Here is a 20,505-nt window from a genome sequence, read left to right as displayed (position 1 = left end):
AGACAGCGATATCATTTGGTTTCACAATGAAAGCATTGTAACAGACTGCTGTCCTTTATGAGGTCCCCATCAGACTAACATGGTAATTGAAAAAAAATACAATAAAGATTAAATTAAAAAAATAAAAATAAAATGGGACTAGGCCAAACAAAACAAAAAATATTTGTTTTATATGTGAAAGATGGCCCTAATGTAATCATGAAGGTGATATTTAAAGCTATAGTCCCCAAGTGAAGTGGGTGGTATCCTAGACTATTACAAGTACCTTCCCTCTCTATATAGGTAGGGCAAGTCAGTCAGCCAGCCAGCCTCCATTTCAAATGCTGTCTATCTGCTGCTACATTCTGGCTATTTGGTATCCAGAAGATGTGTTTAGTGTACTACTTAGCTGGTAAAAGTAAAGAATATGAGCAGTACCAATTAGTGTACTGATAGTTCTTATATTTTGGTCTTCGATTGCTGAAAAAGGGCAAAAGAGGACTCATGGACATGGACCACAGTGCGGTGATTGCAGTGGGGAGGGAGATATAAGGGGGCTAAATGGTAATAAAACAAAATATAATAAAAATTTTTTAAATAAAAATAAAAAATAAAAAGGACAGCCCTAGATGGGATGGCTCAGTGGACTGAGCACCAGCTTGTGAACCAAAGAGTTGCTGGTTCAATTCCCAGTCCGGGCACATGCCTAGGTTGCAGGCCAGGTCCCCAGTAGGGGACACGCGAGATGCAACCACACATTGATGTTTCTCTCCCTTTATCCCTCCCTTCCTTGAATAAAATCTTTTTAAAAAATAAAAAGGACAAAAGAGGAGAACATTTATTTCAACAGACTGCCTCAACAAACACACCTCAGAACTAAAAGTTAAAACAGTGATATAAGGCAACATGGTAATTACACAAGTATATATTTCTATCACAAACTAATCTATAAATATTCCAGAAGAGACCAGTCCACTGATCACCAGAAGGTAAACTGCATAGAGAAGACAGCATATCATAGTGGTCACAGATACACAACTTGGGAATCAGATGTTGAGCACAAACCTCTTTTTTACCTCTCAATAGCTACGGTACTTTGGGCAAAATTATTTAACCTTCACAATCCTCAGTTTCATCATATATAAAGTGGGAGTACTACTTTAATTTCCTTATCTTATGATGTCCTTGGAAAAAAATATATAAATATTGCTAAAATGAGAATGAATCTGGCAACTGATGTTAAAAAAAAAACTGGAGAAGCAAGAGGCAGATAAATAATTTGCCTGAGCACATGCAAAGTTATTTGACTATGCACCTTGGCTGAGGTGTTTACACTGGTGGCAATGTACTCACCTGAACTTGAATTCAAGTTCTTAAAGTTATCTTCAAAAAGATTCCACTATGATATAGCATTGAAACAAAAAATTACTGTGCTCATTGATTATTGTAAGCCACATGCAGTAAAAGTCTAGTGAAATTACTAATTCTCTCAGACTAGATCACACATAACATTTTCAAAGGCAGAAATTAGAGAAGTTGATCTGAATGATACATGGACCAAAGATCTAAATGTCAAAACTTTCAGCTGACTTTCAGGAAAAGTTACTTAATTTTCAGATATATATATACTTTAAATAAAGACAAGAAATTTGCAAGTTTAACCAAAGAGAAACCACCAATGAAATTAATTTTCTTTGATATCCTTATGTAATTCCAAAGATGCTAAAGAGATCTAGGCATAGGTTATAAAAGCAGGATGTCAATATGATGACACACATAATTGCTAACTGACAAATGTGATCCAGAAAATTTGAAGACAAATATAAAAGGCTTACATTCAAGCATCATGATGCTAAAGAAGCTGCAGAATGGATAAACGTTTATTATCACTAGCTTGTAGAAAAAGGGTGAAAGAAAGATAAAGAAGGAGATAGGTTAAGTTTTCTCCCCCTGAAAAAAATACAACAGCACCTTAAAGAATCATATCCAGTAATATCTACCTTCAAGCTTTTTAGTGAGGATTAAATGAGATCATTAGGTAAAAAATTTACAAGAGTGCATAGCACACACAGATAGGATTCAATGAATTGTTCTTGTTGTTCATGCTGTTCTTATTGTTCATCACACTTTGAAAAATCACTAATTTAAATAATGAATGACATCAAACTATTTTTAATTTTATAAACATTGGTCCAAACATAACAGTTTAAAGTACAGTAATAAGAATAATTTTGTGGAGTTCATTTTTAATTTCCCAGTCAAAAAAATATTTACACAATAATTATAGCAATAATTATTTTGGTTAAGTATAAAAGGAAACTTTATCTAAACCAGCTATTAATACTATTTGTCATCCCCTAATAGTGGGTTTAGAATGCTAATTCCTGGTTCTGTCAGTCGTTAAGATTTTATGTCATTCTAATAAAATTGACAAGAATAAAAAGGTAAGAAAGACAAATTCATATATTGTGTATTTTACCTACATACTTTATTTATACAAAAAGTCACAGACTAGTAAAACAAAGGCCAACCAGGTACACAGACATGTTTTCTGTGAACCACACAAGTTTGTTTTTAAATTTTAATTAAATTTTAATTAATTGGTAAGATTTAATATTCTTTTTATCTGAATTTTCAGCTTCCCATGAAAAAGCAGAATCTGGTAACGCTGAGCATATGACTCTACTCAGTTAGAGCTGAGCAGTTGATGCCTTGCTGCACTGTGGCATTCTCCTCAGAAGGCCATAATCTCAGCCCTGCCCACTGCAGCCGTTTATATTACCTCCCAAATCTCCTTAATGTATACATTTGACTTGTTTTTCTCACCTGGAGTTTCTGAAGAATTGGACAAGGGAGCAGATGCTTCAGCTAAGGCAGCTAATGTAGCCAATACTGATGTGGAGGAGTTTCCAAACTGAACAGCAGACACACCTGTTTCATCTACGAGAAAAGAGAAAATAGACGTGAATTTTTAAAAAGCTTCATCTGATACCCGGTTTTGCTTTATTCGACTCTTGAGTGAAGCCTGGATAATAGCAGTTTTGCGAAAAACAAGTTTGGATAGCAGTCGGTTTTGAAAGATAATATTGCAGTGTTTTGCAATATCACCTCTCTTTAGATTATTTTCTCATAAAAATCTGTGTTTCTTGCCAATTATACCAAAGGAAACCAAGGTAGCTGAAATATTCTTACCCTCATTCTTCAACTGTCCTTTCTTAAAAGGATGAATATGTACTAAAGCTTAAAATCCCAACAGCTATCCTATGTGCATCTCAATACCTGCTGACTTGGATGAATTTTCTGAAGATACCAGACCTGTTAGGTTCACCACCCCGCCAGGTCCGATGATGAACTGCGGTGTGGCGGCATGTATCGTCACAGTGTCAGGGCTCTCTGGGTTTGTGTTGATTTGGTTCTGCATAGCAATCTGGGGGACAAATCACCACGTTTTCAGGAACATATAGCACAGGCTTTCAATGTATAAAATAACATTCTGTAATTTAAGAAGAATCATATAGTATAAATGGATATCTTTATTTATGGTCTACTGAGAGCAGAGGGGTAAACCAGAGGTATAAATTTATATCCTAAGTTCCAGCAAAATCCCAAGAGAGGAGAAACGGGTCTCAAAGGCTCTTATAGCACACAGCTGAAAGATATGCTGCTGCCTTGTGACTACAAATTAAATTAGTTAAATCAAGTTATTTCCTCTACTATATTCAATCATCTATAACACTACATATATAAAGCTTGCCTTTCCCATTTAATTGTTCTACATCTGCACCCTAACCTCCAAACTGTACTCTTAAGAATAAAAGAGTTAGAAGAGGCCTGGAAAAATTCATTTTTCTGAATGTATCTTTTAAGTAACTAGCTGAAATTCAATGGAGTCAGATGGTCTTAGAGAAGAGTTTTATTGGGAAGAATAAGATGTGCGAGAAGAGGTAGTAAGTAAAGAAGATAATTTCCATGAATGTTGACTAGCTGGAGAAAAAGAGAAGTAATGTTGGCTATTAGAAAAATTTGCCCCAAAGCCATAAATAAAACCATGCTCACAAACAGATTTTTCTGAGGATGGTGAGAAATAAAAAAAAACGATCAGAATAAGAAAGACTGTATTACTCAGGGGACATTATTATGGTTGCTAAAACATGTTTTCTGGTAAAAGTATAACAGACTTTGAAACACCATATGGTATCCCAAACCATATGGTATGCAACAAAAATAATTAATTGAATAAAATGTCTACAGGGAGAATTCAGGAACCTAACAAAGAAAGTAATCACCTTATTTATTCTAATGTTACATGCTAACACTATAATCTTACAATCAGGAAAATGAACAGTGATGAATAAACTAAAAGAGGAAATGGCCTGTCCAAAATAACAAAGGCTACAAACTAAATAGTTCAAATCATCCACTAGACAGAGATCCTTTCATTTATGTTCTTAAATTAAAAGCAAAAGTTACCTGTAATATCTCTGCTAAATCTTCATTCCCATTGTCTATTGAAATATCAAATGCAGTTTTACAAAATTTACTTTGCGTGTGTACATCAGCACCATATTTGATTAAAAGCTCCACCACCTCTTGATGATTGTGTTCTGTGGCCCAATGTAGAGCTGTCATCTTTAACATGTCCTTTGCATTGACATCAGCACCATGCTACAAAAATATTTCAAAATAAGATCTCAAAAATATGAAATATTAAAAATTCCTGAAATGAAAATACTAAACATTACACTTTTTGAAATTTGCTACTAACATAATTGACAATTTTTTGCGCGTTGAATAATCTATATGCTCCAGGATCACCACACATCTGTCACTTAACCAATTTTCTATCATGATGACTTTCCCAAATGCTTTCCTTCTAATTTCTTAGGAGTGTAGCAGTTACTTTTACAATCACGCAGCTATGAGCATGAAGGGCTAGAACAGATTAAGAAGTGAAGGAAAACTATGAGCATTCCTTCCAAATCCTTCTGAATTTTAGTTCCTTATTTACACAAAAATATCCTTTGCTTTCAAAACCAGTGCAATATAAAGAATGTAAAGGGAGCCATCTAGAGGTACAGTGTCCAATATGGTAGCCACTAGACACATGTGGCTAACCACCTGAAATACAGCTAGTCCAAATAGAGATGTGCTCTAGATTAAAAACACACTGGAATTCGAAGACTTAACACCAAAATAAGGATGCAAAATGTCTCATTAGTAATTTTTATATTAATTTCATGTGGAATAATATTTTTGTATTATTGGGTTAAATAAAATATATTATTAAAATTACTTTTTACTTTTTTTAAGATAGCAAATAGAAAATCTAGAATTACATGTGATTCACATTTGTGGCTTACATCATATTTCTTTTGGACAGGTTAATATAGAGTAAAAATTTTCAACCTTTTTCATCTTATGGCATACTTTACTAAAATTCTGTGGCACACCAAATAACATATATTTTTTGCCAATCTGACAAAAAAATGGTATAATTTTGATTGATTTACAAAAAGCAGTAATTATCTACCCTTTTTACACCAACATGACTTTTTAAAAAATCAGGTGCCAATGTTTGTATATAAGGATTTTGGTACCAAGAACTAACCAATCAGATGCAATCTTATTATACAACATGACCAATAAGATAAAACTCAATTATATGACCTATATATCTATGGTTCAAGACAGGGCATTCACACCAGATGGCTATTGTTGTGTTGGCTGTTTTCATTTTTAAATTTGACAACCTAAGGGAAAAGAGGTCAGTGCTCCTGACTACATAGTCAGGTATTGCATGTTTTAAAAATTCTTGCAGCTGGATGAAATCACTGATCTAAAAGATGGAATAAAAAGGATTAAGAATATCTAAATTTATTATTCTCAGTTTCAGAATTTTCTCTTTGGCATTTAAATAATTAAAGAAAAATTCCCATTTGCATTATTTATTTGTTAATTATCCAAGCCTAATAATCCCTTCCCATGAGCATTTTAACTGTTTCTTAAGTAAGACAAAACTAGTTCCTCACCATGGCAGAAAGAAATCAACTGTTTGGCTTAACTAAGAATATACCAAGAACAAGTGTTTTTATCTCAGCAAAGGAAAACTTTAAGGTAATTTCCATTTGATATTCTTACACACAAAAAACAAGATAACAGGAGGGAATAAAAGTAGACATTCAATAAAACTAGTTTCCTTCTACCTCTTATAAAACCATAAAGGCTCTGGGGATTTACTTTCAAAAGAGGAGTACAAAAATAGAGAACACATACCTTAAGCAAAACCTCTACTATGCTGGCATGGCCCTCAGAAGCTGCCATGTGCAAGGGCGTTCGATCCACTTTGGTCCTGGCATCCCTACTTACGCCAGCTCGAAGTAGCACTTCTGTGGTGGAGTAATGCCCGTACTGTGCTGCCAGGTGAAGTGGAGAAGTTCCCAGCTACACCACAAGAAAAGAAATCCACATTTATAGTCACATTTAACATACCTCTATTACTACCTTCTGTTTTATATTTTCTGTTTATACAGCAAACAGATATTATCTGTTTACACAGTAACTGAAAACTCAAAAGAAATAATTTATGCTTAATGACACTCTCTTCATAGAGGCCTTCAAGAATTCCCACACATTTCTCAGTGAAGAGGAAGAGTCAGTCATTCATTCACCTCAAACTTGCTTTCTTCACCAATTTTTTAATTAGATAAAATAGCCTAAACAAAATTAATTTCATCAGGAATTAGAGATAATTAGGGTTTGAGAAAATTTTCAAAGTATATATTGAAATCTTTTCCTCATTATCAACCACATAAAACTTCTTTCCATCTATATAGTTCATTTATCAAGTAAATGTAATCATGTACATTTTTATATTAAACTGTTAACTTAAAAATAGGGACTTAAAAATAGGTTAATTAAATACCTCAGCAATATTTTTAAAGGGGTTCGCATAATCATTTTTCAAGAGAAAAATCTGATCTGAGGTGTCGAGAGGATAGAAACAAAACAGAGCTCAGTTCTCCTAAAATTGATTCCATGTGGTCTAACCACTAGATTAACACTAAACCCAAAATATAGAGGAAGCACTAAAATGTGAGTGAAGAAGAGCCTTATCAGAGGCATAATCTTTAATAAATGAAAACTAGAATTATTATATCACCTGCATCTAGAGGCATAGAAAGTCTAATTACCAAGGCACTGATGTCCCAAAGAACAAAGATAGTTCACTAGAACATGAAATTTGCTGAGACCTCTATGGTAGTAATACCTGCTAAGGCCTTTGTTTAAGCACTTTCCATGGCAAGCACTATTCTAAGAACTTTATACATATTATCATTTAATCTGATAACACAGGCACTATTACTATCCTCATTTGGCAGTAAAAGAACTTAGCCCTGGCTGATGTGGCTGAGTGGATTGACTGCCGGCCTGCGAACCAAAAGGTTGCCAGTTCAATTCCCAGTCAGGGCACCTGCCTGCGTCATGGGCCTGGTCTCCAGCTGGGGGTATGTGAGAGGCAACCACACATTGATATTTCTCTCCCTCCCTTCCTCTCTCTCTAGAAATAAGTAAAATCTTAAAAAGAAAAAGAAAAAAGAACTTAAGGCACAAAGAGGTTACCAATTTGCCTCAAGTCACACTACAAGTAAAAGTCATAATACAAAGATAGGCATGTGCTCTCAGTATATGGTAAAAATGCAAGTCATTTACCATGAGAATAATTATTTTGTTATCAATAAAAGCCTTGTATTTTTCACAGAAGATCTAAAAGATAAAAAAAAAAGATTCTTTAACAGTCTTTCTCTCTCCATACATTAGCATAATTTTTTATAACTGGCTCTTTCTATACTCATAAATTCTAATCTTTAATCAGGTATCTCAATGGCTCATTTACCAACCATGGATTCTGCTCAATCTAATAGGGTTTACTTTGCATATTTTTCTTCTTGAGAACTTATCTTTTTGGTTAATATTATAAAGAATACACACACACACACACACACACACACACACACAAACACACACACACAATAACGTAGTTTAAAGAAATTAAAAAAAAACAAACAACAGATCTCGTGAAACAACCATCATAGTCCAGAAATAAAACATTGCCAGCAATTCAAAAATCTTCCCATGTGCCACTCCCCTCCCCAGAGGTAATTACTATTTTGAATTTTGTAATAAACATTGCTTTGTTTTTTTAAAAAATCACTTATATAGCCCTAAATAACAACTTTGGTTTAGCCTATTTTGAACATTGTTTAAATAGAATCATACTGCATGTATTTCTCTGACTTACCTTCTTTTGCTTAACAGTATGTTCATGAGATTCACCAACACGGGTGAATTTATGTGCGGTTCACTAATTTTCCTTGCTCTCTAATATTCTACTGAATGAATAAGCCATAATTAATTTAACCAATCTACTGATGAACATTTGGATTGTTTCCATTTTTTTGTTACTATGAATAATGCGGCTGCTAAAAACAATCTTATACATGTCTCAAGTACATGAACAAGAGTTTCTCTTGGGAATATTTTTAGAAGTTCAACATCATAGGTATGCACGTGTTCCAATTTACTAGATACTACCAAACTATCCTCCAAAATGTTTATATCATTTCACGCATCTCTTCACCACTGCTTGATACTGCTAGACTTTTTTTTACTGGCTAATCTGGTGGACATACAATGGTATTTCATGATTTTACTTTGCATTTACCCAATTACTAATATAGTTGAGCATCTCTTCATGTTTATTGGCAATTTGAACTTTCTCTTTGGTAAAGCAGTACCTCAAATCATTTGCCCATTCTTCTTTGTCTTGTCTTTTTGTTACTGCCATGGGAATTCCTTATATGTTACTGTCTTGATGTACTATATGCTACCACTATGATGTATCTAGATCTGGATTTTTTATTGATCTTGTGAAGATTTGATGGGCCACTACAATCTATGAGCTGCCATCTTTCATCAGTCCTGGAAAAATCTTAAGACATCAGGTCTTAAAATTATTTTATCCCTATTCTCACTCTCCTTGTGGACTTATGATTAGATATATGTTAGACTTTCTCACACCAGTTTTCATGACTCCTGACAGCTTTCTGTGTTGCATTCTGGATGGGGTTTCTTTCATATCTTTCAGCTTCCTAATTTTGTCTTCAGCTGTTCCGAATTCATTAAAATCTTATCTCAAAACCTTATAAGTCTGCTTCTGTTGTCAGTTGTTCAGTGGGTTACTGCTCAAAACACCTTGTTCCCTTTAATTACTTTTGACTGTTCATTTTCCTCAGAATTTCATTTGTGAATATAAAGCCTGGATAGAGAGTAGGTTCCTTCAGAAAAAAATATTCATTTGCTTCTGCCAGTAATCTAGGGTAATCTCTAGTCCAAATATCACCTCAAATTCATTTTTCAGATTATGGTTTTGCAGAATGCACAAGTATGAGTTCAGGACACAAATGTATGCAAGGAATAGCTTGTTACTCCAATGTTTTTCCTTTCTCCATTTGGTTCCTTGGTTCAAGTCAGTTCATTTCCCTTGCAGTAACTAACAACAATGGCAGGGGCAGAAGTAGGTAAGAGAAGAAGGGGGTGTTTCTGGTTTATCCTTGCAATGAAGGTGCATCTCTTTGGGATTCCAGAATTATGGGGAGGGACTCTCCTAGAAGACTTCTCTCTCTGAGCAGCCTCAGTTCTTTGCCTTCAGTAAGTCATGCCAGTGAGGTGGAAAAACCAACAAATGTTCTTAGGGTAAAATTTCTCTGGGTTCTGGCTTTCACTTAGTTTTTCAGGTTGATACTCTATTTTCTAACTCAAGAGTATACTTAAGATTTTTAAAAATGTTTCATCAAAAAATCTTTATCTTTAAAGACAGATGTTAAAATATTTCTGGATGAAAATTAAATGATTCCTGGAATTTGCTTTAAAATATTGTATAACAAAATTAAGTAAATGGGGTCATAGAAAAAAACAACTTTCGTCATGATTTGATAATTTTTGAAGTTGAGTAAAGAGTATGTAGGGGTCGATACATGTTTGAAATTTTTGGTAATAAGTAAAAAAGAACCCCAGACAAGTAAGCCAAAACCAACAAAATTAAAAATCTGGAATTTTTAGTTGTTACCAACAGAAGGGTTAATCCAGATGGCTAGTCCCTAGAATTCCCAAGATCATTCCTTTTGATTTAACCCCAGAATTAAATACAGTTTTTGCCTTCCTCCCAACTGTCTTCTATAGTTACTAAGAACCTCCCATTCCTTTCTTCCTCTTTAGACATGTTTTCAATAGTCTTACAAGTATCAATTGAAATGCAAACATTTTTTTTCCTTCTTAGAAGCAATTATAACATTAATCCCAATCTTTATGTTATTTCCTGAATTATAAATTGTACTTGGGCTACTTATAAAACCTTTAAATTAAATCACAAGCAGCTACATTTTACATTCATCCTCCATTACTGAACTCCATAGTTTAAAAGAAAAACCCTTTTGTGAGCAGAGTATCTGGATAGGGTTATTAAGTATCAAAAAAATGATATAAACCATTTCATTAAGAGAACAGCTATAATTCTAAAGCTGCAAACAAATCTGCAAAAGAACATTTTTACCACTTATAAACATAATACTGACTAAATTTTTATCTGGAAAAAACTCAAAAATGAGAAGGAAAAAAACCCCCCACAACATTAGAATCATTCTTTACCCAGTCTGTAGTAAAAGGAGCTCCATTTGCCATCAAAATACGAACTTCATCATCTTGACCTGCTCGTGCCGCTTCTAAAAGCTTCTTTCCCAAATCTACCAGGGACATCTAAACAAAACATAGATGAATTTAAAATCTCCAAAAGTTACAAAAATGTCTGAGCCTACTGAGCCAATAAATGACCCCACTTCTGATATCTATCCTGAATGAAAAAGAAAAATATACAGAAACAGATCTATCGATACATTTTAAATGTAAATATGTATGTAAATATATCTACACACGAGGGGGGAGGACCCAAAAATCTGGTATTTATAAAAAATTGTGTATTTATTCTTCCATGTTTAAACTTCAGTCACCTTCGGAGTACTCTCCAATTGATCCAATAAACTTAGAGACATTTTTTTCTACTGCTCAAAAACAGTTTTTGAACTCATCAATTTTGCTGCCTTTGAGTGCTTCTGCCGTTTTTATTTCACTTCTTTCCACAACGGCAAAACATTTCCCTCTGAGGACTGTTTTTCATCAAGGGAAATAAAAAAGGGTCACTTGGAGCAAGATCGGGTGTATAGGGAGGGCGGGGCATGGGAGTCATGCCGTTTTTTTGGTCAAAAACTGCTGACCACTCAGCTCAGTATGGGCAGGTACGCTGGTAAATCACCCATCATGAAATGGGAAAACACTTTGAAACAGTCTTCAAAAAGAAATTCAATGAAGCTGAGTGCAGCCTCTCAAAACAATGCCAGCTGGTACACGGATACAGATGGGTTCGTAGAACACTTGCCTAGTGGGGAACGCCTGTACTACAAGAGGCCCAACCTCTGGAGGATAATTCCAGTTTTTTTGGACCCCCCCCTTGTATATTATATATAACCATTTTTATAATGTGAACAATCTAAAGATAAGAAAATGGTTAAATTGTGAAATTTAGTAGAATAAGATGTAGTAATTTAAAATAATTGCTTTGAAGTTCTATAATAGTAAGAATAAAAAGCTTTGTCTTCTTAAGTGAAAAGATAAGATACAAAATTAATTTTTTGAATGTCAAATTATGCACAATGGTGGTATGGTTTTGGGAAATTTTGCCTTCAGTTTACAAAGTTTCTGCAATGTTACTATCTTATTTTCTTAATTTAAAAAGTGGATTTTTAAGAGACAAATTATATTGTAAGACAGTTAAATAATGAAATGCTGACATTAAGGAAAATTATATATTACTGACTTACTAAACACAAAGAGTGGAAAAAAATAAAGAAAATGCAGGATATCGAGGACTTAAAATAGCAAATGTACTGATCTGCCTATAGGAACTGCAAGGAAACAATGATGAATTTGAACAAATCCATTTCTCCCATAATTCTGCAATAATCTTAATTATTCAAAACATATATTTAAGTACCTAGGATACTTAAGTTACTGTAGTTTTAAAATTCCATGAGCAATACAGCTGTGTAATAGATTAGGAAGCTGAATACTTTTAAATCAGTAGCTCTCAATGGTAGAGGGCATTTTGTATATAGAGGTGTTCTGGGGATTGACGGAGGGAGGGAGCAGTGGGGTGAAAGTTCTACTAGCTTTTAACGGGCAAGTGCCAGGGACACCAGAGGTCCAGCAATGCAAGGAAGAATCCGCTAAGGCAAAGAATTGCCACATATTCGGTACAAATTTCAAACATCCCACTGAATATATCTAAGACCGGAATTTAATATGTAAATAAAATGTATTTTCCACAGTTATTAATGTATCTCAAAATTTCTGAAATACAACCATACTATAAATCTGTTTGTTTTGTTCAGAAATTTACTAAGAGTTGTTCGCCAATCTGAAAATCATGTCAGCAATCTCAATGCTATTTGGGTATGTGAATCAGCAATATTAAAAAAAAAAAAAAGACACCATATCAATCATGCTTTCACAGCTATTACATTCAGAATGATTCTATGCATAGGTGGCAACCACTTGACTACCTCTTGGGCCTAGTGTAGTCCACTTGAATATTTATACAGTAAAATACACACTTGATTATACGTTGCTTTCCTTCTATTTCTCCTGTATACTAAAATTAGGATATTATAATAATTTTTGAAATTAGGCTGACTGGTAATATTAACTATGATTTTCACTTGCAGTTAGCAAACGGCACAATATAAAATATTTATTATAAAAAGGCAGCAATGGATCTAATAAGATTGAAAGTTACTTAAAAATAAAATACACATGAGAGCAAGTAAGATCAAAATCAAAGGTATTCTAATTTTCTTGCTGTGGTAATTAGTAAAATTTAAAATAATGAAAATATCGAAATGTAGCAATTTCACTTCTACTTCTCATCTGAGGGGAACCACATACATCATAGAATAACTCTTACCCTTAGAGGAATTCAATTGCATTAAGACAACAAAATTGACCAAGGGCACAATCATTCCAGATAGAACCCTCAATTTACTTGGTTCACTGTTTACACATTAAATCCTCATAGATAAAGTAATATTAGATTTAAAGAAAACCATATAAACAACATAATTCAATTCGGTACATTTTAATGAATGTTAAAAATACTTACTGAAAATGTAGTATGTGTAATGGCACTGAGTGTCACATAGTTTACCTTTCATCTTGAGAAAACCAACCAAAAAATCCACAGTAATAAATTCCATTTTTAATTCCTTTACTACTCCTAAAGAAGTTTATTGGGTTCTGACACAAAGCATTATTTTTTAACTCCAATTAAAATGTATTTTAATAAGAGCTACAGTGGAACTTCAAAATGTCTACAATCTGTTTGCTCAAAATTACATGCTGGGAGGGCCATCTAGTGGTGATAAGAATTACAAATAATTAAATTTTTAAAGCTTAAAGTCTATTTTGCTTTTAATTTCTGTAATTCATAGCTCATAGACCTGTTGTGAGGTTATAGCATCTCCTGGACATGAAAACTCCCTATCAAACTGTAAAGCATAACTAGTTCCATTTGAACTGCTACTAACACTCTTAAAAATGAATATAGATAAAAACACTTAGAAAATGTAATCCAATAATAACATCCTTAATAGTAAATCTTGATTGTCTCATTGAAACTTTTGAATATCACTCCTAGTATACAATTATAAATTCAATAAAATTCTTCTAAAATTCTTCATCAAGCAATTTGGCACTACAAGGGGGGACCCAAAAAAACCCTGGAATTTATTTATAAAAAATTGGGTACTTATTCTTTCATGTTTAAACTTCAGTCATTTTCAAAATACACTCCCTTTGATGCAATACACCTATTGAGATATTCTTTCCACTGCTCAAAACAGTTTTTGAACTCATCAATGTTGATGCCTTTGAAAAGTGCTTTTGTAATTTTTGTTTCACCTCTTCCATATCCGCAAAACATTTCCCTTTGAAGACTTTTTTTCATCCAGAGAAACAAAGAAAGTGTCGCTTGGGAAGAGGGGAGAGGTCCGGTGAATAGGAAGGGTGGGACATGCGGGTCATGCTGTTTTTGATCAAAAACTGCAGAACACTCCGTGGTGTGAGCAGATGGGCTCGTAAATCACCCATCAAGAAATGGACAAACATGATGAGTCTTCAAAAAAAATTCACTGAAATCGAGGCAGCCTCTCACAACACCACCAGCTAACCTGGCATATTAACACCGAAACCGAGGAGTTCCTAGAACACTCACCTAGTAGGGGAATACAAGGGGCCTGCTCTCCAGAAGATAATTTCATTTTTGGGGGTCCTCCTCATATGTGTGAACCAAAATCCTTTAAGATATTCATAACCTTTGACCTAGTGACTTCGCTTATATAATTTATCACAAAGAAACTATATGAAACATAAATATTATAACAGTAAGGTTGTAAAATCAGGAAAAATTGCAATGCCCTAGTGCAAACAAAAAAATTTAAAATATATCATAATGGAATATTGTAGTCTCTCTCTGTTTTTTACTTTTTATTATGAAAAATGTTGAGCAAATACAAGAATAGACGTAATGGTATAATGAACTGTCAGAGAGGTACCACCAAGCTTCAATATTATCAATTTATGGCCAACCCGTTACCCATGCACACATATTATTTTGAAGCAAATATCACTTTATCTGTCAGTATTTCAGTATCTATCTCTAGAAAATAAAGATATAAAACTGAATTCAAAGGTTTCAAAATAGTATGTCCTAGAATTGAGCTGTCCAATACAGTAGTCACTTAGCCAAAAGAATCTACTGACTATTGAAACGTAGCTAGTCCAAAATGAGGTGTAAGTATAATGCATATTTTAAAGATTTAGTACCAAAAAGAATGTGAAAAGCTCATTAATAGTTTTTATATTGCTTACATGTTGAAATGGTAATATTTTGGATATATGGGGTTAAATAAAACACATTATAAAAGTTAATTTTGCCTATTTCTTTCAGACTTTTTTTTAATGTGGCTACTAGAAAACTTTAAATTAAATATGTGGCTTGCATTATATTTCTATTGAACAGAGCTGTTCTTGAAATATCTTGAAGGCACCAACTTGAAGTGCAAAAATTTGCAACATTTTAAAATAAGATATACGGTATTCCAGAGAACATATATGCATGACCCATGTACAGAGACTTTTTTTTTTTTTTTTTTTGCAATCTTCAGGTGTGGGGATTGCCTGAAAGAGGGGCGGGGGGGCGGGGGGGGCGGGGGGCGGGCGCTGAGTAGAAGTGGCCAAAGGGGGAAAAAATGGGGATAACTGTAATGTCATAAACAATAAAATATAATTTAAAAAATGAAATACAAGGCATTCTTTTAGAAAAACTGCATTAGATGAATTATCCATTACAACACTGGATAGATTTTCTTCTAAAAACAATAGGAGAAAGCTGTTCTCCAGCTCCCACCTTGATGCCAAACATTTCAGTTCCTCCCTGTATGCTCCTGGTACATTTCAAACTGCTATACTTGTGCTGAAGCTCAGAGGGAGTGAGTCTGAGTAAGTCCATGTGTGGGTTTATTAAGGGGAACTGCTTGGAATTCCAGAAGTATCTTCTACTGACTCATTCCCTACTGGTTTTTGCAGCCAGAAGTTCTGGGGACTTATTTTCCTGGCACTGGTACCCTGGGCTGGGGGTCCTGGTGTGGGGCTGGGACTCCTCACTCCTGATGTGTTCCTCCCAAATTTTTATCCACCACATATGGATGTGGGACCAGCCCATTCCAGGTCTCAGCCCCTCCTACCAGTCTGGATGGATGTGGTTTCTTTAATTCTGTAGTTGTCAAACTTCCATTCAACTCGATTTCTGATGGCTCTGAGTGATGGTTGTCCTATATTTTAGCTGTAATTTTGATGTGGTTGTGTGAGCAGGCAAGCCATGTTTACCTATGCCGCCATCTTGACTGAAGTTCCAAGGCCATTGTCCCTTACAGAGCCCTACCCAAACAGAGCCACAGACTCAATAGGTGGGTGCCGTATCTGAGACTCCCTCAAGCTGGCTAACACTGTTTCCCCTTCCCTGGAGATCCCCTGAGACTCCATCCCACCCAACTTTTGGGCCCATCCAAACTGTTAACCATGATTTTTCCATGTGAATGGCTGGTCTTGGCTAATGCTTCACAACTTCCTAAATCCTATCAAACAAGAAAGCCAGTGCCAGTGAGCCCTTAGCCCCAGTTCTGCTTGCTAAGTGGTCCAGGCCCAGCATTAGCAGCAGCCAGGCTAGATGCACAGCTTGGCTCCACCTGGAAATCTCCAAGCCCAGCACAAGCAGTAGCCACCTCAGACTGCTTTATAACTCCAGCAGGGTGGTCCCAGGCAGAACACAGGTTGGGGCTGACCATGGCCTGCACCACCTGGGAAACCCCAGAGCCTGTGCACCCAGTGGGCACCTATAGACCCCATCAGAGCCCCAACACCCTGCCCCTGCACAGCTGATACTCCACAGTCAGCGGAGGCTGGTGATCAGTGGCACCTGAATGGCCTGGGTAAATCCCTCCATTGACCTGCCAACAGCAATCACGGCTCAGCTACAAGAGAAGGGTGCACTCAGCCCAACACAAAGGGTACACCTCAAGTACCCAGCTTGGGTGATAGGGGATGTTGTGCCACCAGACCCTAAGGGACACCTATTACATTAGGACACATCACAAAGACACAGAGTCAAAGCAGTTCTATGTAATGTGCAAAAACAAACACAAGGAGGCTGCCAAAAGGAAGAGACAAAGAAACATGGCCCAAATGAAAGAACAGATCAAAACTCCAGAAAAACAGCTAAACAAAATGGAGATAAGCAATCTATCAGATGCAGAGTTCAAAACACTGGTTATAAGGATGCTCAAGGAACTTAGTGAGGACCTCAACAGCATAAAAAAGATCCAGTCAGAAACGAAAGATACGCTAATCGAAATAAAGAACAATTTACAGGGAAACAATTCCAAAATTCTACTGAAGCTTAGAATCAAATCAATGATTTGGAACATAAGGAAGCAAAAACAACCAACCAGAAGAAGAAGAAAAAAGAATCCAAAAAACGAGAATAATGGAAGTGGCCTCTGGGACAATTTCAAGGGTTCCAACATTCACATCATAGGAGTGCCAGGAGAAGAGAAAGAGTGAAAATCTATTTGAAAAAATAATGAAAGAAAATTTCCCTAATTTGGTTAAGGAAATAGATATGCAAGTCCAGGAAGCATAAAGAGTCTGAAATAAGATCAATGCAAAGAGGCACACTCCAAAACACATCATAACTAAAATGCCAAAGGTTAAAGATAAAGAGAGAATCTTAAAAGCAGTAAGAGAGAAATTAGCGACCTATAGTGGAGTTACCATAAGACTGTCAGCTGATTTCTCAAAAGAAATTTTGCTAGCTAGAAGGGATTGGCAAAAAATATTCAAAATCATGAAAAGGAGGGACCTACAGCCAAGATTACTCTATCCAGTAAAGCTATAATTTAGAATTGAAGGGCAGATAAAGATTTTCCCACACAAGAAAAAACTAAAGGAGTTCATTATCACCAAACCATTATTATGTGAAATGTTAAAGGGACTTATTTAAGAAAAAGAAGATGATTAAAACTATGAACAATAAAATGGCAATAAATATATATCTATCAACAATTAAATCTAAATGACAAACTAAGGAAACAAGAAGAACAGAGACAGAATCATGGAAACAGAGAGCATTTTGATGGTTGTGAGATGGGAGGAGCTGTCAGGGAATGGGTGACGAGGCGAGGGGATTAAGAAGTACAAATATGTAGTAACAGAACAACCATGGGGATGTAAAGTACAGTACAGGAAATAGAGCAGCCAAAGAACCTACACGCATGACCCATGGAATGAACACTGGTGTGGGGAGTGCCTGAGGGAGTTGGGGAGTGCTGGGTGGAGGGGGGCAAAGGGGAAAAAATTGAGACAACTGTAATAGCATAATCAATAAAATATAATTTTAAAAAACTAAAGGAGATATGTATGGCCTTTAGCCTTGTACGGCTTCACAAATTCATTAGGTGATAAAGGCACCCACAGATTCTACTAAATTCTCGTTTTTGCAACCCACTGTCCGTTTACACCATTCAACTACCAGTCTCTTTTTAAATCACACGTGTTTATGCAAAGAAAGAGACTGAGGCCTGAAAAGAGTACAAACAGAGGGTGAAAATAAGGCTACAACTCTACTAGAACCAGACCAGTAGATGGTTTCAAATTAATCAGAGAAGCATAACTTACCTGCTTACAATAAAGTGAAGCCAAGAAACTGAAGGATGTGAGAAGTCACATCAGTAAACCATCAATTCCTTCCTTCCACTACCTCTTTGCCTCATACCTTAAATATTACAATAGCCTCTTAGCTGACCTAATCTAGTTTCTTCATCCTGCTGTGAGGCAATTCCCTTAAAATAAAATTTCATTCAATTCAAACATTTCTGTCAGTTAATCTCTACACAATACCTGCTCTCGAAGTACTCACCATCTAGTAGAAAAGACACACAGGGTTGGGCAAAAGTAGGTTTACAGTTGTGAGTAGTGAATGTTTATTCTTTTTTTAGTCCTCACCCGAGGATATCTTTATTGATTTTGGGACAAAGGGAGGGAAACATCTATGTGAGAGAAAGATATCATAGATTGCCTCCTGTACACACCCCTGCCAGAAATCTAACCTATAATCTTTTAGTGCATGAGATGATGTTCTAATGACCCTAGCCACCTGGCCAGGGCAAGAGTTTATTCTTGTATTATTGTTTACTAATTATTGTATTATTTTCCCACTTTTGCCCCCACACTGTACCTCTCATGATTCTCTTGTCTAAAATTCTTATCAGCTCAACCATTTGAAGAAAAATTGATTAGTAGTTAATAGAGTTAAAGATGCACCTACACTTTGACCCAGGGATTCCATTGCTGGGAAGCTAACCTATTTCCTTGTGTACTCTAAAACTTGTACACAGGACAGGAAACATGTATAAGAATGTTTGCAGAAACATTATTTGTAATAGAAAAAAAAAGAAACTACAAAACAATTTAAGTATCCATCAACAAAAAATGTTATTATCTTTCCAAATAAAAAAAGTATATATAGGTATATGTATGTATATATGTATGTATACACACACTCCCATATTCTAATTTACACCCATAACCCACATTCTAATTTAAAAGTTGGCTATCTTGCTTCATCCTACTCCTTTCAAAAAATAAAAAGTACTTTAAAGCTAATACATGGCATGTGGATGTTATATCCCTAAATCAATTTTAGTCTAGGACAAGTTTCCTTCCCCCCTTCTACGTCATCTCTATTTTAATCCCCTATGACTTTAAATGACTAGTTCATTGGTATGTCATGTTCCGGATTTTTTTGATTGTTTCATTTCTTTTCCATTCTTTCATTTCCCAAAAGCTTAAAAACTGAAAGTTAGTCTACAGTTGACTAAATTCAGATTTTAAATTCTGGACAAAAATATTTCATAGTTTATGCTATATACTTGATATTGAATCATATCAGAAAGCACATTTTTTTTGTTCCTTTTTAGTGATACTAAGATTAATAACTAGGTTGGCAGTTAATAATTAGCCTGATCCTTCCACTGCAAAGTTATATTGTTTTACTTTGAGACCAAATAGTACTCTGTGGAGTGTTGCTTTGGCACCATGTGAATATCCAATTCCCAATGAACCTTTTGCTTAACAGTTTTAACATCCATTAATGATTCTGGCCCAAATCAACTATTTTATAACAGGTTGTAACAAATTGTGACTTTCTAATTCTATGATTCCTCCTATATTTATTAACTGACATTCCTCATTAACTGTATACAGTTTCTACTAAAAAGGTACTTCAAATGCTTATTCACCAATTTTAAGAGAAAGAATAGGTATAACAATCACCTCCATTAAAAAAAATTTATTGTTAATGTTGTTTCAATAAATTACTCTTATTCCTTTCTTATGTTCAAACTGTTCCAATTTTGGCCAATCAGAGACTCTTCAGGTTGGCTTTCTTCTGTCTTTAAAAGCTTTCCCACTTCTGGCACAACGTGTTCCAGGCTCACTGTGTATTTTCCCTACCCCAGTCCTGAAATCAGACATTGCTTTGAGAAGCCCTGGAGTCTAAGTAGAAGTATTTAAAGACCAACACTAGGGTAAGAGAAGTATTCACATCTACCAAAGTGAAACATTTGCTTTTACATACTTTCAGCAAACACAGCTAAGAAAGACATATATATATATATTTGAATAGAATTAAGAAATACATTTTAAATCATAAATTCATACTGATGTAATTCAAATTAAATATTATCAGGTTTTTTACTTCACTTCTTTTATTTTATATCTCTATTGGCTTCTAATATAAAAGCATAA

The 20,505-nt window shown here is 35.0% G+C and overlaps 1 protein-coding gene across 3 annotated transcripts in view; it reads right to left on the bottom strand.

The window, feature by feature from the left end:
• GABPB1 (GA binding protein transcription factor subunit beta 1) overlaps window positions 1–20,505 on the bottom strand; it is a 61,407-nt gene that overhangs the window by 18,960 nt on the left and 21,942 nt on the right. For all 3 annotated transcript variants that reach the window (XM_054565439.1, XM_054565438.1, XM_054565441.1), the window contains exons 2-6: window positions 10,684–10,791; window positions 6,253–6,420; window positions 4,450–4,644; window positions 3,295–3,406; window positions 2,806–2,919 (exon numbers count right to left, since the gene is read on the bottom strand). In XM_054565439.1, coding sequence (XP_054421414.1) covers window positions 2,806–2,919; window positions 3,295–3,406; window positions 4,450–4,644; window positions 6,253–6,420; window positions 10,684–10,791 — 697 coding nt within the window. The remainder of the gene's footprint in view (window positions 1–2,805; window positions 2,920–3,294; window positions 3,407–4,449; window positions 4,645–6,252; window positions 6,421–10,683; window positions 10,792–20,505) is intronic.

This window comes from Pteronotus mesoamericanus, unplaced genomic scaffold (assembly GCF_021234165.1).
Source record: "Pteronotus mesoamericanus isolate MK-2021 breed Mesoamerican mustached bat unplaced genomic scaffold, CSHL_Meso_final contig_164, whole genome shotgun sequence".
NCBI classification, from domain to species: Eukaryota; Metazoa; Chordata; class Mammalia; order Chiroptera; family Mormoopidae; genus Pteronotus; species Pteronotus mesoamericanus.
The sequence above is the reverse complement of the archived record's forward strand: the minus strand, read 5'-3'. Positions and strand labels throughout refer to the sequence as shown.